Source organism: Physeter macrocephalus, chromosome 11 (assembly GCF_002837175.3).
Source record: "Physeter macrocephalus isolate SW-GA chromosome 11, ASM283717v5, whole genome shotgun sequence".
Taxonomy (NCBI): domain Eukaryota; kingdom Metazoa; phylum Chordata; class Mammalia; order Artiodactyla; family Physeteridae; genus Physeter; species Physeter macrocephalus.
The window spans coordinates 168,370,108-168,390,820 of NC_041224.1; the positions used below are offsets into that span (position 1 = coordinate 168,370,108).

Below are 20,713 nucleotides of genomic sequence, written 5' to 3' on the forward strand. Positions count from 1 at the left end.
CATAGAGCAAGCAGAGACAGAGAAAAACATACACACACACACACACACACACACACACACACACACACACACACACACACACGGAGATAGATACAGAAAAAAATACCATGAGAGCGAGACAGAAAGAGAGAAAGATACCACACCTCAAGAAAGAGATCTAGTCAGCCAAGTCAGACCAATAGCTTATTATTGATGCCTTGGTGGGGGAAAAAAAAAAAAAAAAAAAGATGAGTTTTAAAAAGTGGGCTTCAAATATTATTTTCTTGCATTTATTAAATATAATCTTTAAAATCTAGTCAGACCCTAAAAAGATCTTAAGAACCTGACACCATCTGACAGCAGATGACCAAACAAAAGCATTTCCTCATGCTTTGCTGTTCATGGTCAGAATTGGGAACATCTTTCTAAGTGTCCTTAATCCAACAAGGGAAAAAGACAGCCAAAAGAACAGCAGAGCCGATTTTACCAACTACTCAGCACCTCAGCGCTCACAACATCATCTCATCGTCTCATCATCCTCACAACCATCTCTGTTGGGAGTGAAGGGTTGTCAATGGCGTGGATCTGGCTTCTGCCTCAGAATCACACAACCCACTCTGGAGGGCCTGCCTTCCTCCTTCCCAGAAGCTTCCTCTAAGCAAATCTCCTGAAAGCTCTCTCATCATCCCATGGTCTCCTAAACACACTCATCCCTGGATTAATCCTAAGCCAACCTTTCAGGCCAGTGACCATCAGATACTGCCCATGCTGCATATAAACTCACGGTGGCCTTACATGAATCTGAGGATTTACAGAAGAGGGGAACCATAGGAAATCCCTGATATTCGATCTTTTTTGACCTCCCAAACAGCAGTTTCTTCTGGTTCAAGCTAATATTCTTACTGCACCAGCAACACTCCTCCGTGTGTGTATATGGGGCCAGGCACGCATCCTGTGTGGGCGCACTAACACAGGGCTTGTACACCTGGGTTTTAATCTTAGTTCTTCTGGTAGGACTCCACGCGAGCTCACGGAATCTCTGTGTCCCTCTTTGAACGGTGTTCTCTAAGACCCCTTCTTCTGCCAGCATCCTGAAGAGTCCCCAGAGCGCTGGCTGTGTTCATTTAGCCCCTGGCACAGTCTCATCCGGGGGCAAGGTGGACAAACTGTGCTTTCTCAAACACCTTACCAAAAAGACTCTAGAAAATCATACCTTCAAAAATAAAAACCACTCTGGATATTAAGTTTTTAAAGCTGATATTATTTGTGTAGAATAACTACTTTTCCCCAAATACACAGCATATACTTTTTACTCCTATCATTTTCAGGTCTCTAAGAGCACATTTACTTAAATATTCTGACCCTTTAGTCAGGTCTTTCACGTAGGATGAATGTCCACTCTGGAATATGGGATTAAGTTATAGACCGATTCCTTGGGCATTCTGTAGCTCCTGCTAATATTTGTTGCGATGTCTCATCCAGGTTTGTGTGAGGCCCTAGTTACTAGGTTTTATAAAAGGTGGGATGGGAGACAAAATTGAAACCAGTGCCTGAAGTCAGTACTACTAGTGCAGTCGGGGTTCCAGAATCCCCTGTCTCTTCCCATATTTAATTATGAAGGTAGGTTCAACTAGATCAGGAATTCCTACCCATCCCATACTATCAGCCTGATTTCAGATATTAGATCATCTGAGGCAGGGGACTCACCAGGTATCTTAAAAGCATGAAACCTGTTATGATGTGATATTGCAGCTAATTATCATAGTTTGCCCAGTTGATGAGTTTTCTAGAACTCTAGAAGAGTGTCTATAGTTTTTTTTTTTTTTTTTTTTTTTTTTTTTTTTTTTTTTTTTTTTTGCGGAACCCAGGCCCCCTGCATTGGGAGCACAGAGTCTTATCCACTGCGCCACCAGGGAAGTCCCTAGAAGAGTGTCTAGAATTTATATTTACCTGAATTATTCCTATAAAGCTACAAGACAGTGTGGTATTGGTGTAAGTGCAGAAATATAGATCAATGGAACAAAATAGAGTCCAGAAATAGACTCGTGTGTGTGGTCAACTAATTTTTTGACAAAAAATATGCAGACAACACAATGGGAGAAAAGAGAGAACAATCAGAGATCCATTTGGAAAAAAATGAACCTCAGTCCTCACCTCATACCATTAGGAAAATTAATTAGAAATGGATCATAGACCTAAACGTAAGCACTAAAACTACGCAACTTCTAGAAGAAAATACCAATAGTTTCTGTGGACAGACATATGTAAAAACCAGTAGAACTATGCAGTTTGTAGACAGATGCTTCAGGTTGCTTGAAAAGAGAGGTGTTTTTGGTTTGTCTCTCTGTTTTGGGGATCATGGGAAAGGGTTTTTCAATTATTTTGCTGTACGGTACTCTCCTCAAAATGGTCAGATGACCACAGGTTCAGTTTAATTCTGATAATACTATTTAATATATCAGTCACTAGGGATCTCATCTAGAACAGCAAGCAAATCTCATAGAATGGTACCCCCCCAAAACACTTAAATATTTAAAATTTATACCATGGTTATAATTCTCACCAGTAAAAATTATTACAGTCCCATATACAGATTGTATCAATTAATGGATTAAATTACCAACTACCTGCCTACGTATGAGATGAAGGGGACACAAGTTCCCCACAGTTAAGTGGGACAGATAGAAAACTGAAGAGGCAATGAAAATATACTATGGCGAGTGCTAGGGCAGGGGGCCTATAGGCATGAAAGATGGAGACACCTAACCCCCAAAAAAGCTATCTGGGAAGCCTTCCTGTAGGAAGTGCCGTCGAAGTTGGGATTCAAAGGCACAAACCAGGCCTAGAAGTGCTAAAAATCACAATGTGCACACGAACTAAAAAGTAATTTTGATAAAGCACATGATCCTAGCAGGAATGAGATGCCTTTGGACTTCATCCCATTGATATTGGGAAAAGTATTAAAGGGTTTTGAGCAAGGAAGTGGTCTGCAGCATAGCGGCTGAGAGCCAGACTCTGGTGTTTCCCATCTGTGTCCTTTACTGCCTGTGTCCCCTGACAAGCTACTTAAGTAAGAAGGGGACAAACGGTATTTATCACACAGAGTATTTAGAGATTTAACTGAATTAATAAAGGCATTGCTATTTTGAAAATACACATTAGTCAACAATCCCCTCATCATCATCCTCAACATTCCGAGAGCAATGCTGGGGTGGCCTGTGCTGTCTCCAGTCCAGGTGAGATGAAAGCCCATAAGAATGGGTAAACACAAAACCAGACCGTATTGGAAGACCTTGACCATCTTTCTGGTCACAGACTTAGCTGGAAGAGCAACCACTGCTCTCACGGCGCTTCCGATCTCCTTGAACAAATCACGTCAGAGTCACCATTTTGGCAAAAACACCGGAACCACCTAAAATCCTGGGACAAAGACTAGGGAGCCCTGGGAAGTGAAGAGGGCGGATGAGAGCCATGGAGCACGCATTCCCCTGGCCTCTGGTACGGCCACGGAATCACCTGCCAGTCAAAGGAGAAATGCAGCCCCACTTTTTCTTTTGCCCAGAGTCCTCTGCCCAAGTGCCTAGAACCTCTAAGCACCAGGGGCGCACCTGGCCTGAAAGGAAACAGAGAAAGGAAGCCAGCCCTCACTGAGCACCTACTGGAGCCTGGGTTCTTTTGACTCTCTGGTCTCATTTAAGCTTCAGGGAAGAAGCCTCCTGCATGGGTACAAGTCATGGGGCCACATGGCCTCCGTTCAAAGTCTTGCCCCACCACTAGCTCTGACGCTTTGGGCAAGTGCCTTACCCTTTCTGTGCCTCAGTTTCCGCACCTGTAAAGTAGGCATAAACATACCTCAGAGGATCATTTTAAGATTAAACAAGACAAAGTACACAAATTGCTAGCTCAGTGGCTGGCCCATTATATAAGCTCATCATCACCGTTCCCATCTCACCGCAATGGCATCTTCTTACTAATTATCTCTGAGGCATGGGACCTAACGGGGTCAGGACATGGGGAAATTCTTTCAGCCTATTACGCTTTTTGTAGCTCTCCCTAACTCTGCACTCACCCCTGAAAACATCCTCCTGGTCAATGAACTGTATTCACTTCAAAGAGCATCTCACGGACGGAGCTATCCCTCAGCATTAAAAGGTTTTCCCTGAGCTGTTTTCTGAACCTCGCCAAGACTTCTGGTGTGCAAACTAGGCTCTTCTTCTGAATCCTGGAGCTTGTTCTCAAATGAGCTGCCACTGAACGCTGCCTCGGCCAAACCCGGCACTTCTCAGTCCGCAGCACTGGCAGCGCTCCTCATGTGCGGCGGGCGGGTGTGCCCCTCTGCTCACAGGCTGCCAGGAGCCGGCTGTGACGCTTAACTGTCCTCCCATCTTTTCTCCTTTCTGTCTCCATCCCCAAGTGTCAAGAATGTGGCTTTTGAAAGATGAATCACAGCCAGTCTAAAATGTCTGAGAAAGGTATTCTGAGGTCCCTACTGCATGGCTTTTTTGAGTCTGGGATCTGGAGAAACACGAGTCCACCACTCCTCAGTCCTTCTCCTATGAGCGCATCGATTTCCTTTCATCTCCTTTGCATTTCCCTCAACGTATTCCAAAGCACGTAAACCCCAGTGCACCCCACCCAATGTGCTGAAATTATACCTGGGCTCCAGCTAGAGAAGAGATGTCATAAGAAACTGGACATTCAAAATCAACCTTAAACTCAGATTTGTGGCTCTCACTAAATCAACAATACTCCAACAAAAATTTAAAAAAAAATAAAAAAAGCACAGGCCTCCAGCATCCTCCCTTTCTGTTAGATCAGTTAAATATTTGGCTCTTCACAGGGAACTCTGCCCAATACTCTGTAATAACCTAAATGGGAAAAGAATTAGAAAAAGAATAGACACATGTATATGTATAACTGAACCACTTTGCTGTACACCTGAAACTAACACAACATTGTTAATCAACTCTACTCCAATATAAAATAAAAATTTTTTTAAATGGCTTTTATAGGAGAGAAGACATACATCTGAGACTCTCAAATCCTGGGATGCGGTGCTAAGGACATCAGCACCCGGGCTCCCAGCTGATCGACCACTTTATCTTAAGTTATACAATGACCCTAAACTTTCTTACTTTTTGTTTTGTTTTGTTTTGTGGTATGCGGGCCTCCCTCCGCTGTGGCCTCTCCCGTTGCGGAGCACAGGCTCCGGACGCGCAGGCCCAGCGGCCATGGCTTCACGGGCCCAGCCGCTCCGCGGCATGTGGGATCCTCCCATCGGTTCCCCTGCATCGGCAGGCGGACGCGCAACCACTGCGCCACCAGGGAAGCCCCAACTTTCTTACTTTTAACCAGCAAGAAAGCAACACACACACACACACACACACACACACACACACACACACACACTCCAATCAGGGCTCCCAGCTGATCGACCACTTTATCTTAAGTTATACAATGACCCTAAACTTTCTTACTTTTTGTTTTGTTTTGTTTTGTGGTATGCGGGCCTCCCTCCGCTGTGGCCTCTCCCGTTGCGGAGCACAGGCTCCGGACGCGCAGGCCCAGCGGCCATGGCTTCACGGGCCCAGCCGCTCCGCGGCATGTGGGATCCTCCCATCGGTTCCCCTGCATCGGCAGGCGGACGCGCAACCACTGCGCCACCAGGGAAGCCCCAACTTTCTTACTTTTAACCAGCAAGAAAGCAACACACACACACACACACACACACACACACACACACACACACACTCCAATCAAGCAGCACCGCTCACTGTGATCTAAACGTGATCGTCTCCAGAACCTAAAAAAAAAAAGTTGAAGGCACAAGAGAAACTTTCCCGCACGCTCCGCCGCCGCTCAGCTCCTCCCCATCCTGGCTTCCCCAGCTTCCCTCCTGATGCTGTCTCCTTGATTCTCACAGCTTGTGAAAGTAACCCCTGCACTCCCGCTGCTGCCTTTGGAGAGCAGCCCTGGCTAAGCTACCAGAGGCCATAAGCTGAGCAGCAGGTGATTCCGATAAGCCTTCCCTTTCCTAAAATTGGCCTTTCCACCTGCTTACTTGGAAAGATGCTGGGGAGGGGGCTGAGAGGGGGGAGCCTGCTTCCTGGTTGCCCTTCTTCGCGGGTGGCTGGTGCATCCATACATACCCTAGTTCTGGGGAGGGGGATGCAGAACTCCGCCTCCCCCCTCCGTCCCATTTTGTTGTTTTGTTTATTACCTAGAGTTCCTCTCTGGAACATTCCAACCAGGGATCATGCAAGCCTTTGAAGATGAGTAGTGGTGACCTGACTTCTCCTGACTTAATAACAATTCCTCCACTGGGGTTAAAGATGACTCACAGGGCTTGTCGAAGGGGAACTGCAAAGCAGGTATTTGAGTAGACTCTAGAAGCTGGAATTAGTCTACACAGCCACTTTTTATTGGGGGGTGGGGTAGGTGGATGGACTTGACTAGAAGCATAATCCAAAGTTCAAGAGATAAGGAGGAAGCAGTGTCCTGCCTGGATTTTTCTGGAAGTGGTGTTTTACAGAGCACCTGAGACACGACGGCACACCTTGCAGAATGCTCCCCATACTGCAATCTGGGAAAGTCTGAGAAAGATAACATTACCACCGGTGCTACCGGAGGAGACAAAATGCTGTGGCCTGAGGTTTTGATTAGATGTGCACTGCTGCCTCACCGAAAGAGGAGCATCAGAGTACAGGGAGGGGCTGAGGGGACCCACAGGGAGTCCAGCTCAAGCAATACACAGTGCAGGGAGCACCCTTGGGGCAGGATCGGGTCCCCCCGAGATAAGGGTCTTGGATGACTGGGGTTCTTGTCAACTTCTGGAGAAGTTTCCTTTGTATGACCTACTCAGCTCAGACCCGGACTGAGGCCAGTCTGCACCGAGCTAGCTGTGCAGATGCTGAGCAGGGAGGATGAGTGGAAAAGACCCAAGTGGCTGCCATCTGGTGACCTGAAGTGGACTGGCTACGAAGGGCGATGACAAAGGAAAAGGCTTCCAAACCATCCAGGACAGCCTCCGACTGCTGGGAGTGCCAGTGGCAGACAGACTAGGTTGGTGGCCGGTGGCCCCCATTCAAAGAGGGGCATCACACAGCCCGGGAGGTGAAAACAACGGGCTATAAATAGCATTACACGAGGAAGCTCTATAAACAGAGCCCAGCCACGGAGCAACACGGGGGAGAACAGAGGCAGGCTCCTCCGTGCAGACAGGAACCCAGGCTCCCCACGCGTGGGCAGTGGCAGGACCCCCGAACCTGGGTGATGCACGTACACATCCTCACCGGGCCACGTGCGTACGCACGCCCCCCGGCAGGCTGCCCACACTCCATCACTGCCTGGGTGTCTGCTGCCTTTGAACCTTTTGGTCGAGGGGTCACCTCTCACTGCTTCCAGCCTTTGCACAAAGCCAGCGGCGTAGGGCACGGTGGCTTCACCACCGTATGTGTGGAATGCTTCTCCCCTCAGGAGGCGAGGTACTGCATCACATCCCAGGATAAGAAACATCAGGCATCACATCCCAGGATAAGAAACATCAGGCGGGGGAGGGGAGGGGAGAGTGAGGCAAAGAAGAGCTAAGTGAAAAGAGAGGCCTGGCGTCGGAGACACACACCTCTGACTGCGTTTCTCAGAAGGCTGAGGAGGCACCCCCTGGCTCCCCCAGGTGCCTGGAGCGGACGCTCAACGGACACTCACTTCCTTCCGACGGTACTGGTCCAATTTTGGGGGGGCTTTACACCCGGCCCACTGAGTATGCCCTAGCTTGGCCTCGAGGGGATTTTACAAGGCTTGGGGTCAGGCAGGAAGGTGAATATAAAGGTGACGTTCTACCCTCTGCCCAGTCCTTAAATGGACTCCTCTGCTCCTCTGCTCCTGCCAATGTGTCTTCTACGACTTTCATGGGCTTCCTGGTTCCTTCCTTCCAGGACCCTGGAACCCCCTCTTGGCGGGGGCCTTCACGAAGGCTATAGCCGGGTTTCTCACAGTGGTGAGAGCGAGGTAGGAAAGCCCTACGTGACTCTACAGCTTCAAGACATGAACGCGCTTTGAAAACTCAAATTCAGCATTTCAATGTAAGTAAGACTATGGGTACCTTGAAAAAAATAATTATCACAGTTTGTGTTACAGTAAGGGAGAGAAGAAGTTCATTTAGCCGTGAGAGCATTAAAACAATTAACTTCTCAGCTAATCAGGATCAACCCTTTTCCTCTTCTATCTGTGGTCAAGAATCGAGTGATAATGGATTTTTATAAAGCTGCTGTTAATGACCAATGCCTTTGCCTTTTCCTGCTTAACTCCATTATTCCAGTTCATCAAGTTATTTCTTTAAACCAATGATCACTGCGGGCAGCGGCTGGGTGCAAAGGAAGGTGCCTGAACCTTACACAGCTCTGATAAAATCAGTACGCTTGCCTCATGATGAATTACGCAACTTGATTTCAGAAACCATTTCAGGCCGTAACTGAATTACAGTCTGGTCTATACTCTTCCTGCAAGAGTCATCTGAGAACGGAGGTTTTGGTGCTTTTTTCTTCTGATTTTGTTTTTTTCATTCCCTCGTAACTTCAAACATCTTTTAAAACCCACACTACAGGTTAACCGCTAGTTACAGGACTGCACCGGTACACATCTGCTTACAGTGGTGCTTCCTTCTCGGAGAGGTGGGCAGCCGTTATTTCAGCTGCCGGCAAGCTGAGTTTAGCAAAGAGAGAATGAGAACTCTGTGCCTTCAGGATCAGGTAATGGCAGTCCGCGGCACAGGGATGAGTCTCTCCCGAGAATGCCTGGCTGCATCTCTTGGGTCCTTTAAGAAAAGGACCAGGTAAGGAAGGATGGAGCCAAATTTCCCAAAGCTGTTGGAAGGCTGTGACGAGTTAGAAGGCTAGGAGGGATGGTCTGGAACTCCACATCAAAAGACACCTGGGTAGGGTCTGGGAACAGATGTTCTCCTGTGGGAAACCCTGTCAGCTCCAGAAGCGGGGGATTCCCTTTGCTCAGGAGGCCATGCAGCGCTCAGAACGAGGCAGGTGGGCGCCAGCCCTGGTGGGCGTCGCGGCGGGGTGTGTCGTTTCACGCCGCCGTCTCCACGCCGTGAGTTTCATGCACAGGAGGCGGCTATGCAATTGTCCTGCCAGCGAGCTGAGCGGCCCGTGGTGGCTATCTGCTCAACGGGCTTCCGGTGGGGGGTGGAATGTGCCGGAGAAACTAGCCTCAAGTTGGGAGGAGGAGGGGACAGATGTCTGCGTTGGGGTCATTTGTCATCACTTGGGAAGGAGAGCTTTCTAACAATGTTGTAGCTCCAGAGGTGGGGAGAAACATCCGACGGTGGAGAGAAGAGAAGTTCAAGTTAGGAAAAAGAGTCGTCTCAAGCTTGACGTTGCTCAAGGGCCAACAGAAGATGAAGATAGGAGCCCTGCTTTGCTAAACCAGCCCTGCCCTTCTGTCTGTGGCACCCTGGAAAGCTGGTGGGGAAGAGGCAGGGCGGGGGCCACCACAGTGTTTCCATTTTAAGGCTGTTCCAAACTCCTGCGTCCCCGCCTCGCCAGATTTTCCTCTCCTCTCTCTAAAATGGTAGCCTGTTATTAATGAGGTCCCCAAGGGGAGAGGAATGTCTAAAAACGGACACTGCTGAGTTCCACGACTGTCAGGCTGGCCCCCTGTAGCCTCTTCTAGCAGAAACTACAAACTCACAGGAACAATTCCTGCAGGACAAAGGGTCTCTCCTCTGGGACTCATTACAGGGTCCACTTCCCTGCCCCCAAGTCTTAAGCCCTGAAATTATATTAGAACTTTCTCATCTTGGAAACACACCTATGCATTCATTCATACATATGCGTAGCTGCATCTTTATGTGCACATGTATGTAATCATGCACTGAGGTAGTCTGAAGTGATTCTATAAGGGAAGGTTGGCTTGAGCATTAGTTCTTCCTATGGCCTGGTATATAAAGGAGAAGGTTAAGTTCACAAACTATGGTGCTGTAGGCTATAGAAATATCTACTCACAACCTGCTTGTATCTCAGGGGGAGTATTCAAAAGCATCATGGCACTGGCAGCATCAATGTCAGGATCTGGAAAAATCAACCAATAAACAACATTATTTACAACGGGGCCGGCGTGTGTGGGTGTTTTTCCCCCTGCACGTTACAGTTTATGAATGCAACAGAGAAAAAAAATTCCAGGAACTAGAGGAGCTATCCCAAAGGTGACTTTTCTTCCCATTTGGATTTGCAAGGAAGAGTGTGATTCTAGAATGAGATGTAAGGGGCACGTTAGCAAGTTTTTCAGATAAAGCACGGGTTTTTTTTCGCATTTTGCTAATTTCATAATTTGCACTGTATGTTCCTGATAAGTTGCTGATCTTTTCACCCGCACAGCTTTGTCCCCTGGGGTGGAGGAGTAGGAGAGTGGGGTGACAATAGAAAGTTCAGCCACCGGAATCTTTAAGGAACCAGGGAATCTCCCAGCACCAAGAAGAGAAAGCGCTATACACCTGCATCTAGTGAGATACAGATAAGATATTCGGTCATTTCCATTTGTCAGCAGAATGTAAACTGTATTTTATGAGGTTGTCACAGCAGTGGTGGAGGCGGTAGAGGCATTAAACACACACACACGTCAATATAAGGAAAAAAATTAAAGTTCTGACGTTGAGGGGACGACATTTGTTTCAATACCTATTATTGCTTTTAATATGGGACCAAAAAATAAAACAAAAAACTCATCACTTCATTGATATCAGTCTTAATAAGTTTCTGAATCCTTTCTGATCCACCGGTTGACAGATGGCAGGTTATATACAGACAGAAAAATATTATCCTTTTATAACTAAATTCATTTTCCTCTGAGAAACAGCAGCTCTGCTGCTATGGAAATGAAAGTCACCATGGCAACAGTAAACAACCCCCAAGAATGGTCACTGAATAGGCTGAAAAGAACATCTGCCCCAGTGCAGCGTCCCAGCTGCCCTGGGGTAAAATTCGCTAATAGTGCAGCCAGGCCGAGTGACAGGAGCTGCCGCTTGAGCCCGGTCCAAATAAAGGAAGTCTACATCCAAATGCCTGCCCTTGAAGATTACTACCTCCGCGTCCACTAAACCGATGACTAATGACGGGTGCAGGGTGGCGGGGTCGGGTCGCACTTGTCAGTTTTCGTATAAATTACATACCAAAAAATTCAATTTACTGCTAATGGCTCCATGGCACTTTATCTGGGGTTTTATGTTAGAAAATAACTTTTTTACTGTTTAAAAAAGTACATGTTTCATAACTTTATATGTGCAGTTTAATTCCAGGGGAGTAATGTGATACAGTATAAAGCCCTACCAGTGATTAATAATACGGTTGAGTCTGGTTTCAGAAGACAGTGTCTCAAAAGAGAAAAAAACCCAAAAAAACAAACAAAGGCAAAGGAACTTGACTCTTCAGGTCTTTTTCTATTTTGCCTGCAGGAGGTCCGTTACTTACACTTCATAATGGAGTGAAAATTTATTTTAAGAAGTATATTGTATGAGAAACAGGTAGACTAACTTATTTGACAACTCCTGGGGTGAAACTCCTAAAACAGTCATCGATTCCCACTGATGTTAAAATATATATATATTAGTTGAATGATGAACCAAAAAACTTAAAGTTCCACTCAGTGCTCCCAGGGTTGCCGCCGCCCCTGCCCTCTCACGTCCCCACCAGGACAAAGGGCTCGCAGTATCAGGGTACTGCTGGTACCCCACAAGCCATGGGCAGCAAGCAGCTCCCGGGAGGTGCCATGTGGGGGGGGGCCGCTGAGGCCTTCCTCTCCTACGCCCTCTTTTTGGAAAGGGCCTTTCCTTTCTCAGGAATGAGAAAACATGCCTGTTTCCCCTCGCCAAGCAAAGGTTCTTTGCCATCTTCGAGAACGCAAGTGCTGCAGGCAACCCACGTTTGGCCTGGCTGGACGGTCCTCACCTCCCCAGGCCACTCTCACTGGAGTTTTCCTGAGTGACCAGGAGGCTTGATGCGGGCAGAACAAGAGGAAATATAGCTAAGAAGTCTGGAGTCTTTTCCTACTTATTTTGCCAGAAAACTAAAGAAAGTAGTTCCGTACTCTTCAAAAACACATCCGACCTCAGGAGGAAGGTGTAAAGGGCCACAGGTAGAAAGATGTAATGAAAGAAAGAAAAAGAAGGGAGAGAAAGAGAACTTTAAAGGGAAAGAGTAACAACATCACACGGATTTCACAGAACCTAAGTGGGGCAGCCCCAAGGGCAACGTGGGGAATGCTTCAGACCCTCGTAACATCCACCCATGACCCCTACCCCCAGCCCACCCAGCCAAGCCAAAGAAACATATAATCTAGGCGAAAATCCTTCCTTCCAACCAGATTTGCCATGCCCGAGGCCTCCACAGATAAGAATTCTGTTGCTATCTTGGCACTCCTGCTGGTCTCCAGGCATTTGGGGCAAATGTAACGCCCAGTCTTCTCATTATTTCATTCGTGATCAATTCCTAAGCCCCACTCTCCATTCTGAATGGGTCAGTTCTTGCTCATGAAGCCCTATGAGCAGAATGGAATGGAGGGCAAGGCATGGGATTCCTCCCTCATGATATCTTGGTAGGTGAACTGGCACACATGAGAACTGTAAATGGTATGAGAAAACGTGATCCTGAATTTGTGCAGGTGTGTACACCCTGGCACGACAGTGTCGGCCCTTCCCTGGGGGATATAGTGAGTGTCATCCTCGGTGTATTGTTTGATGAGTCTGACAAATTTTATCCCAGGGCTACCACCACCATAATCAAGGTAAAGGGCAGAGTGAAGATACAGATTTCCATCACCCCAAGGTTTCCTTGTGCCCCTTCGCTGTCATTCCTACCCTTGCTCTGGGCAACTACTGATTTGCTTTCTGTTATTCATCCAGGCTGTGGCGTCAGCAGTTCATTCCTATTACTGTTATTGTCAAGTAGGACCCCATTGTATGGATACACTACAATTTGTTTATCCATCTACCTGTAGATGGACATTTGGGTTGATTCCAGTTTGGGAACTTACAAAAAAAGCTGCTGTGAACTTTTCTACCAGTCTTCTGAGAACAGCTTTTCATTCCCTTGGGTAACCGCTGGTAAGTGCATGTTTAACTTTACAGAGGATTGATTCTCTTTTCCGAAGAGGCTGTACCACGTATGAGTTCCAGTTGCTCCACATTTTTGTCAACATTTGAAACTGTCAATCTTTTAAAACTTGAGCCTTTCTAGATGTGTCGTGGTATTTCCTCGTGGTTTTAACTTGTATTTCCCTGCTGACAAACAATGTTGAACATCTTTTCATGTGCATAATGGCCATGTGTAGATCTTCTTTTGTGGAAAGCCTGTTCAAGTTTGTGCCTGTTTTTTCACTGGGTTGTTAAATTTCTTACTATTGAATTGTAAGGTTTCTTTAAACATTCTAGATAGAAGTCCTTCGCAAGATATATTTTTCTGAGTCCACGGCCTGTCTGTTCAGCTTCTTAATAGTGTCTTTTAATAAGTAGAAGTTTGAAATTTTTGTAAAATCCAATCTATCGATTTCTTTTATAGCTCAATGCTTTTTGTGTCCCAACTAAGAAATCTCTGCCTACCCCAAGATTGCACAGAATTGTCTCCTGAGTGGCATCTTTTTGTCTCATTTGTTAGTGTATCAAATATAACATTATCTGGGTTCAATACTCAGATACAGATAAATGAAAATGGAAGTAATCAACCAGACCTCTTTCTGGATCCAGTAAGCTGCTTAAGCACAGATCTCCCAGACCTGTACAGATCAATGCTAGAAGGGCCCGCTTTGGCTCCAGGTGTGTTGAAGAAACACCAGACAGCCTGAAAGAAGCCTCAATCAGCCATGTTTCTATGTCAAAAAGTCTCTCGGATCCTCTACTAAACCTCTGACACACCTTTACGCTTGTCACACCCAGGCATCCTGTGCGTGTTTCAGTCTTCAGAGCCGAAAACCACCCATCTCTCCTCTCTAAAGAGATGCTACAATATTATTAAAATGTCTAAGATTTTTTCCCTTAAAAAAAAAAATCAAGAAAGTAATGCATGCCCACTGTGAACAAAAAACACACACTAGGTGGATATAATTTGAGAAATAAATGCCTTCCCCATAGACCCACTCCCAGATTCACATTTTCTTATACATATGTCCAAACACCGTCTATACAAATACAGGTGTTTATGTATATTCACTGAAATACCAGCACACATACACTTACACATGCACACATATCTATTCTTTAAAAATTGGTTCATGTGGAAAACACTCTTCTGAAGATAACTTTGTCCCCCTATTTTTCGCTTAATGACAGATCTTGGCACACTGTCACATTAGTATACATAAGCCGAAGTTTTTTTGTGGTGACTTTTTCACGCATAAAAACACACCACAGTATTCATACCGACATTCCCTCTCCTTTAGACTGCAGATTCTCAGAAGGCAGACACAAAGCGTTTGTAACCGGAAACCTGCGCCCAGCACACTGCTTTCTCCCTACAAATCCTGAGCCCCTGAAGACACCGCCTTAGCACAGCAATCCCCTCCTCCTCTCCCGGACCCCCTCCCTATGAGGACCCAGCATGGCGCCCATCTCTCCCTCCTCTGCCATGCACAGCTCTTACTTCTCTACCTCTCTCTGGGGCTCACCCCCAGCTGCCACCTTGGTGACGTGTTAGTTTTCATGAGCACACTTTGGGTGTCCCTAAAAGACTCTCAATCTCTGAGCTCAGGAGAGACTTGGCAGTGGTCTGTGTCCTTACGTAGCCAAGGGGCTTTCTGATGGAAGCACATCTTCCTGGTGGGATGCTTTTGACCAAGGATGCTTGTTTTGGAGCTTTTTGGCTGGAGCTGCTTTAGGAGACTGGGCGGCTGTTCTGGAGCCAGGGATGCTTTGCTTCAGAGGCATGCTGATTCTGACAGGTGAAAGGTCCAGGACTAGATTCGGGGGAGGAAGAGGAGCGTGTTGGCCGCGTCAAATTGTTCCCTGGGCTTAAAAAAAATGAATTCTACTCCCAAGATGGTTCAATGCAGCTTACCAGCATAAGAAAAGAGGAAGATATTTTGGCCAGGAACTCTTTTTAGGAATGAAGCTCCACCTGGCAGAAGTATCCTTTATGTTGTATCTCTGGGGAACGTGGGTGAGGCAGAAGGGGACAGGAGAACAGAGAAGCACGACCCTCTTTATTTTTGGAGGGGGTGGGGGCGTGTTTCACAGCAGTACCGAGTTCAGCGTCCTAATACCGGAGGCCATATCATTTACCACTCGGTTAATTCAGTAAAACATCAAGAGTGCCATCACGGATGCTTAATGACCATCCTTAAAGCCCAGCCAATCTCAAATCCCATATTTAAAAAAAGTCCTCCTTTCTCATGCTTCAGTAACAAATGTTACCTCTCCTCTGGCCTGGTTCCCAGCGGCCCATTTCAATTTTCATCTTTAATACAGTTGTCTTATCACATTGCCTCTTCTCTGTACTGTGAGACTGAAAAACGGTCACACATCTTAAAGATGTTTTCAAATCCTCTTTCTCCTGAAGGTATATACACAATTATGTTATCCTACAGTGAAATAACCGGTAACGAAGTTTCCAGAACCAACGGGTCAGCTGTTTGGATTAAAAAAAAAAAAAAAAAAAAAAGATTGCCCTTCATTTTACCAAAACGTGGAGACAGTTTCTTCTGGGCACCAGGAGGAGGCTTTTTCCTTGTGAGTATGACGGGAAGAGCACAAGGTAAGGCGTAAGGATCCTTGGGTTTGAGTCCCGGGGCTGCTGCTCATTAGCATGTGACTTTCATTCCGCTGGGTCTGAGTTCACTCCTTTTAAAAGGGTGATGGCTGGCTACAGACATGGGAGGGGCTGAAGAGTTCCTGGCTCCACCCATAATGTCCCCGGACTTTTTCCTCCCTTTCCAGCTCACGGCTGCCAGAACCATGGACTCCAGGGAGTATCTACCAAATGGGGCATCTGCTCCGAGGCCTTTGGGGGCAGTCAACACTCTTAGCAAGGCTGGAAGACTATCCTAGTGTCCCTGGGGTGTGGTGGGCTGTCATTCTGGGCATCTGCTGGGTCCACTTCAGAGCAATCCATTCGGCCTGGCATGGGTATGTTGTGGGTTCTGGGTGTGGCTTCTGTTTACATCCATGCCCCTTCCTCTAGGATCTGGGGTCGTAGGGAAGTGACTGCAGAGACCATCTGTTTTAACAAACTAAGAATACAAAAGATGGCCAGAAACCCCTGGTTCAATCCTCACTGCTATAGAAAGGCTGCAAAAAATGTGAGTACCATCCTTAGCATCTCTGAGTTGACCAACCTAACAAAACAGTGATAATGAAACTTTTCCCATATATAAAGCCTGAGAGTAACCAACTCTCATAACTCTCTTAGAAATCACTGTTTCTCTATTTCTCCCTCCTCCCTTTCATATCTGAAATGTTTTACAGGATGACAAAAGGTCTTTATGCAAGTGAATAAAAGAGATTCAAGAAGCATTAAAAAAAAGCCAAACAATGGATGACAAACACTCGGACAAAAAAATTACCGGACATACGGACACAGTATACATTCAACCAGATACACACACCAAGGTGCTCATATTCTCTCTGACACTCTTCACAAGAAAGTGAGCCCTGCCACAAGGGCTCTTCCTTGTCTGCCTTTTCACTGCTGTATCCCCAGCACCTAGAACAGTGCCTGGAGCACAGGGGGTGCTAGAAAAATAGATGTTGAACATTTGAATGCGCACCTCATCCAATCCAACTGTCTGATGCTCCCAGGGCATAAGCCTCTGGATGTACAGTGGAATCCCCAGAAAACTCCAGAAAGCCAAATGTCAGGCCCCATCCCAGATGACACTGAGTTTTGTAAAAATTTATCAGGGGGTTCTGATGTGCAGGAAAGGGAAAGAGCCTCCTTTAGTAGGGTATTTGAATGCCATCCAAAGAAGCCCATTGAGGATGGCAAGTGCTCCCTTGAAATCCTTTATCATCTATAACTTTCCTAGATCTCTTTGCTTTGAAATATCTTTATCCATTTTCCTGTAACTCTGCATGAGAGTGACATCTAAAAGTATTTAATTAACCCCTGAAAATGGAGGAAAAAAACACTTGGATAACTTTTTGGGCTAAGGGAACAAGAAATAGATGAAAGCAAATACAAAAGCGAGAAAAGAAATAAAAATCTCAATAAGGTGTACATTTCCTGGGGCATGCTGAGTAGATACGCATGGTTTCGTTAGGTACATTCCATACTCCATGAGTCAGTGGTTCTCAATCAGGGATGATTTTGCACCCCTTCCCTCGTATTGCAATGTTGTCTGCCCCGTGTACGGCAACGTCTGGAGGTAGTTTTCATTGTCATGACCGGGTGGGATGGGGCGGATGCTACTGGCACCTGGTGGCAACACTTAACCCAGGGACGCTATCCAACATTCTACAGTGTACTGACAGTCCCCCACAACAAAGAATTATTGGATTCAGAATGTGAATAGTGCTGAGGTTGAGAAACTCTGTATTAAGCTTACATGTACATGTGCTATGGTCAGGAAAAACAGTTCTTCGAGCCAAAGTACCTCAAATAGAACACATCAAAAGTAAACAGATAGACACAAAATTCACTCTGTTGTTGATGTCTCTTTTCCTCCCCTTTTTGCAAAATCCCTAGGTGTCGCTTTATAGAGATAGGATATCTACATTTGTGGCTTTGAAACCACTGAAGTAGGAGTCACACACTTTGGCTGCTGTTGCAATCGATCAAGACATCTGCACCAGCCGCCTCTGATCTCGAAGGCAACAGAACAGGCTGGGGCGGGCCGGCGGTGCCGTCAGATCTACTGAGGTCATTTACCGGAAATATTTTTTCCACCTCCCTTCTGGCTGGAGGTGATTAAGATGGTATTCACCACGGCTACGTATCTGAGAGGCTCTCACAGCCAGATGAGGGAAAGTGACACCGATGAGCCCGGTGGATGATCTTCACGATGGATGGGGTTTTAGGGAATAACAGCCTCACACAAAAATTGACTCCAAGTTGTGACTTTTAAAAACTATCTTTAGGATGAGAGTTGGAGCTAGAGAACACCAAGAGCAGTCCTGTTTCTCCAAAAGATTACGTCAAAAAAACCCACAAACAATCTCCAAACTCTTGCTACACTGAAGAAATGAATTGAATTAAAACTAACAATTAAACAAGTTGACACTAACAGTTGTTTGTTGTCACAAAAGAGAATCTAGAAAAGGTCGGGGTGAACTACAGGCTGAATAAATTCTACGTGCATTTTAGGATTATTAGGCTCCCACTCACACATCTTCTTCGTCAGCTTCAACCCAGTGACTGGTGAGCTCTAAATGAGGGATTTACTGGCTCTGACCATCTCGGTCAACTCTGCAAATTAGGAACACAGCTCTACAAGCCAGCTTCCCAGCCAGGGGCATCCTTCTAACTCCTGTAAATTGCCCATCTATTACCCTGATTCTATTTCATGCAGAAGGGATGGGAGGGAAAGCATCTGGAAGGTAAGTGCTGAGCTCAGGGTACACCCTGGGCTGGGAGTCAGGTGACACGGGCTGTCACCTCTGTAAGTCTCAGATGCCCCGTTTCTAATGTGGTGTTAGGGAGGCTGAGCCACGGGCCCCCCGGGGCCTCGAACTCGCTGCGAGTCACTCACTCTTGCTGCTGCTTCCCTCCCTGCTTGAGAAGTAAAAGAAAGCTCCTCGACACTCCTCAGGCCAGACGCTTCCATCCTTCTGTTTTTCTCTGGAGAACAAGAAACGCTTTAACTTTGTTGTGTACTGAGTCGCTTAATTCTAAAGTCTCCTTTGCTTCTTCAGAGGTCTGCGTCTCATTCCCTACTTTTCCAAGTCTGTGCCTCCAATGAAAGCAATGCCACCACCCTCTCCTGGCTCACTTCAGGTTCACCCCTCTCCTCTCAGCCAAGACACTGTCACACCAACACCTCATATCGGCGCTCTGAATTTTCCCCACGATGAACGTCTGCCTCTTTAATATCTTTGACCAGTTGATGGAAATCTTTCTAGCAGCTGCCTGGGAGCGAACGGAAAGGAACCACATGGACCAAGATGGACAGTACAAAGGGTCCAAAATTCTAGAACTGGAGCATGTGGGCAAAGGTGACAGGAAACCCAGAACAGGTTATGACTTCCGTCCCGTGAGATGTAACCGTTACGTAAGAGGCAGGGAGTTCTGGTTTGGTTCTGTTTGGCTTGTTAAACTGTTCTACGGCGGCTTGTCTGCGGGGAGTTTCTAAAAAAGAAACTCTTTTTAAACTTCCTGTAGGTGAATGAGAAGCTACATATTCCTCAGAAGTGCCTTTCCCTTTGCGCCTCCTTCAGTTGTAAATCTCTGCTTACTGCATTCTCTGACTTTTGCCTCTCTGGGGATGCTGTAGATGACAGCCACGAGCAGAGGAGACATCTGGGGGCTTTGTAGAGGGGCTTCTGATGCTGGGAGGGACGACTGAAGGGGATACATGCTGAAGCCTTTGAGACTCTGGAATTCTTTGCTTTGAAAACCTCGTGTTTGCTCCTGGCTTCTTCAACCAGTGATAGAGCAAAAGCCCACCACCCAGCTGGGACCAGGAAGCCAGCCCTGAGTATGGAAGGCTTCCAGGGGCAGGAACGGGAATGGGGGGCTCCCAAAAGAGCCCTGAGAACCGGAAGGCCTGGCCACACTCATGTCTCGGAGGAAGGATGCACCAGGTCCAGAAGCCAGAGGCAGAACCAGGCTGGGGATCCCTGAGACAGGAGCTAAAGGCCCAGTGGGACAACAAGAGCACCAGAGGGCTGGATGCGTAACACGCGGGAGGTGATAGGGGAACTCCAGGGCATCTATCTTAGCCGGTTTCCCCCCTCCCCATGCTGCGAGCTTGTCTTGCCCAGCTATCACTTCTTCCCACCTACTGGAAAATCAGCTCCTGCCCAGTCCCCACCCTAGAAACCACTTCCTCCTCTAGGAAAGGTCACAGGATTTCTGGCAACTCCTGCACAAACTCTTCCATAGCTCCAGCCGTTCTCATGGTGGCCTGGTCCCCACCAGGCATGCAATGCTTACTGTTGCTGACAATTGAATATTTCCATTTGCACGGCATCTCCAATTAGCTCTCTCTTAAAGTGGGTAGATGTGCAAAGCCCCTTTTCCAGAGGCAAAGATTCCATCGCAGAGTGACACCGGCAGGTGTGTTAGTGAAAGTAATTATCACACAGAAGGTTGACATCAGTGTTCCAAGGCACAAAGCAACTGCTTGCCCAGCTTTCAACTGTCTTCCTCCCTAACGTTCAAGGGATGAAGGACTGGAGGAAGTAACTCTAAACACAAGGCTCACTTTGTCTGGGAATGTATGTATTATGCTGACTCAAAAGAATTTCAAAAGGAACAGGGAACCATTGATTTTCCCAGATCTGACAGGCGACTGTCATCAGATAGGACACGTCAGAACTAAACCTTACCCCTCAGGAATTCCCTGGTGGTTCAGTGGTTAGGACTCCGTGCTTTCACTTCCGAGGGCCTGGGTTCGATCCCTGGTCGGGGAACTAAGATCCCACAAGCAGTGCGGCACGCCCCCCGCCCCCCAAAAATAAATAAAATAAAATAAATAAACCTTGCCCCGTGCTTTCCACATCAAGTCTACCATATTTTTTTTTTTTTTTTTTTTGCTGTACGCGGGCCTCTCACTGTTGTGGCCTCTCCCGTTGCGGAGCACAGGT

At 46.8% G+C, this 20,713-nt stretch overlaps 1 protein-coding gene across 7 annotated transcripts in view; it reads right to left on the bottom strand.

The window, feature by feature from the left end:
- The window catches only part of FOXN3 (forkhead box N3), a 239,605-nt gene that overhangs the window by 19,473 nt on the left and 199,419 nt on the right, over positions 1–20,713 (bottom strand). For 2 of the 7 annotated variants that reach the window (XM_028496299.2, XM_028496295.2), the window contains exon 4: positions 9,993–10,058. The exons of 4 other annotated variants lie outside the window; for them this stretch is intronic. In XM_028496299.2, the coding sequence (XP_028352100.1) occupies positions 9,993–10,058 (66 nt within the window). The remainder of the gene's footprint in view (positions 1–9,992; positions 10,059–20,713) is intronic. One more of the 7 variants, XM_028496296.2, reaches the window with a different exon arrangement.